The following is a 1,778-nucleotide window of genomic DNA, read 5'->3' on the forward strand; positions in this document are numbered from 1 at the left end:
TAGAAAATGAAGAACAGGACAAATAGATAAGACTGAACTGTGTTTCTCTTTCCATGAAATGGCTATATTCATTGTTTAAATGAATGTCTATTGTTTTGAGTTGAATTATATATATGTTTATCCACTCCTACCCTAGCTGAGATAATATTTAACCATCTCTCTGACCTCATGTACAACTTTCATTAAATTAGTCACCTTATTTTCTAACTCTTCTTACTCTCTTTCTTATCTATATGTTCCATCTTTGGTTCCATCTTTGCTTATACCCTTCACTATCAATTAAAATGTTCTATTACGTATTGTGTTGACATTGTAAGTAGTATACTATGCCATACTTTGTATTGTTATTTGAATACTTTTAATGCTGCAATTGCCTATTAAAAATATGTACACAAGCAAACAGGCAAAATACCACAAAACGCTTTAATACGTATTGTGGTAACCTGTTTTCCCATGTTAAACATGCATTAAGGGCTTTATGCCCTTTATCAAAAGGGTATCTTAGTGAATTATTTCATTTTCCTGTGCTTTAGCTCTGCTTATGTCTTCCAGGTTAACCATCGGAAGGATGCAAGAAGGAAACGAAACAAATGTAATTGAATTTATTCTTCATGGACTCGCCATCAATGGAAGTTCACAGGCTGCACTGTTTATACTGTTCCTAATTATCTACTTACTCACGTTGATTGGAAATATAGCCATTATCATGTTGGTATGGTCCAACACTTCCCTCCATAAACCTATGTACATTTTCCTTGGCAATCTGTCTTTTCTCGAAATCTGGTACACAACCTCTACTGTCCCAAAAATGCTTTATGGCTTGACATCTGAAATTAACTCTATTTCTTTCAAAGGCTGTTTCATACAATTTTATTTCTTCTTTAGCTGTGGTGCAACTGAGCATTTTCTTCTCACAGTCATGGGTTATGATCGATATCTAGCCATCTGCCATCCTCTCCACTACAATGTCTTGATGAGCAATAACAAATGCTTTATATTTGCTGCTTCTTGCTGGATTGCTGGGTTCCTCTGGTCTTTGTTTCCAATAATACTAATATCAACATTGTCATTCTGTGGCCCAAATGAGATTAATCATTTCCTGTGTGATCCAGGGCCTCTCCTGGAACTGTCTTGCAAGAGGGACTATTCTACGGAAGTGATCATTACTGCATATATCTCTGTATTGCTGTTCCTTACCTCCTCCTTTACTTTTATCTCATACGCTTTCATTATACAAACCATATTAAGAATCCCATCCGCATCTGGGCGCCGTAAGGCCTTCTCGACTTGTGCTTCCCACATCGTCGTGGTGTCCATTTTTTTTGGATGCGTTATGTACATGTATGTTAGGCCACCGGGGAATCATCCATTTGACATAGATAAAGTCATCGCTGTTTTTTACACAGTTGTGACTCCTCTTTTGAATCCAGTAATCTACAGCCTACGAAACAAGGAGGTCCTGGTGGCGGTAAAGAAGATGATGCGATTGTGATAACGTATTATTCTGTCTGTGTATGTTATAGATATGATGCAACCGATCCAAAATACAGCAGTTAGACTGCTTTACAATGCTAAAAACATTGATTATGTTACTCTACATCTGAAAGAAGAACACCGGTTGCCAATGATGTTTTGATTGAGGTTGAATATCTTAATAATGGGCGTACTATACAGTTGTTCCTGTAGATTTGAATATCCTTCTTCTTCCTTATCAGCGATCTCGTAGCTTGCATTCATCTCAAGCTAGCTACTTGGTCGTTCCTCCCTATACTAAATTA

General features: G+C 37.0%; 1 protein-coding gene across 1 annotated transcript; it reads left to right on the forward strand.

Annotated features, from left to right (window-relative positions):
• The first annotated feature begins 568 nt into the window (after positions 1 to 568).
• LOC115457967 (olfactory receptor 11H6-like) lies at positions 569 to 1,492 on the forward strand. The gene has a single exon (XM_030187696.1). It carries the CDS (start codon positions 569 to 571, stop codon positions 1,490 to 1,492), a length of 924 nt encoding a protein of 307 aa, XP_030043556.1.
• Positions 1,493 to 1,778: the final 286 nt, after the last annotated feature.

Source organism: Microcaecilia unicolor, chromosome 14 (genome assembly GCF_901765095.1).
Source record: "Microcaecilia unicolor chromosome 14, aMicUni1.1, whole genome shotgun sequence".
Taxonomy (NCBI): Eukaryota; Metazoa; Chordata; class Amphibia; order Gymnophiona; family Siphonopidae; genus Microcaecilia; species Microcaecilia unicolor.

Bases quoted from the DNA above. Each gene is read 5' to 3' on its own strand.
- LOC115457967 (XM_030187696.1), top strand. From the start codon at position 569: ATGCAAGAAGGAAACGAAACAAATGTAATTGAATTTATTCTTCATGGA.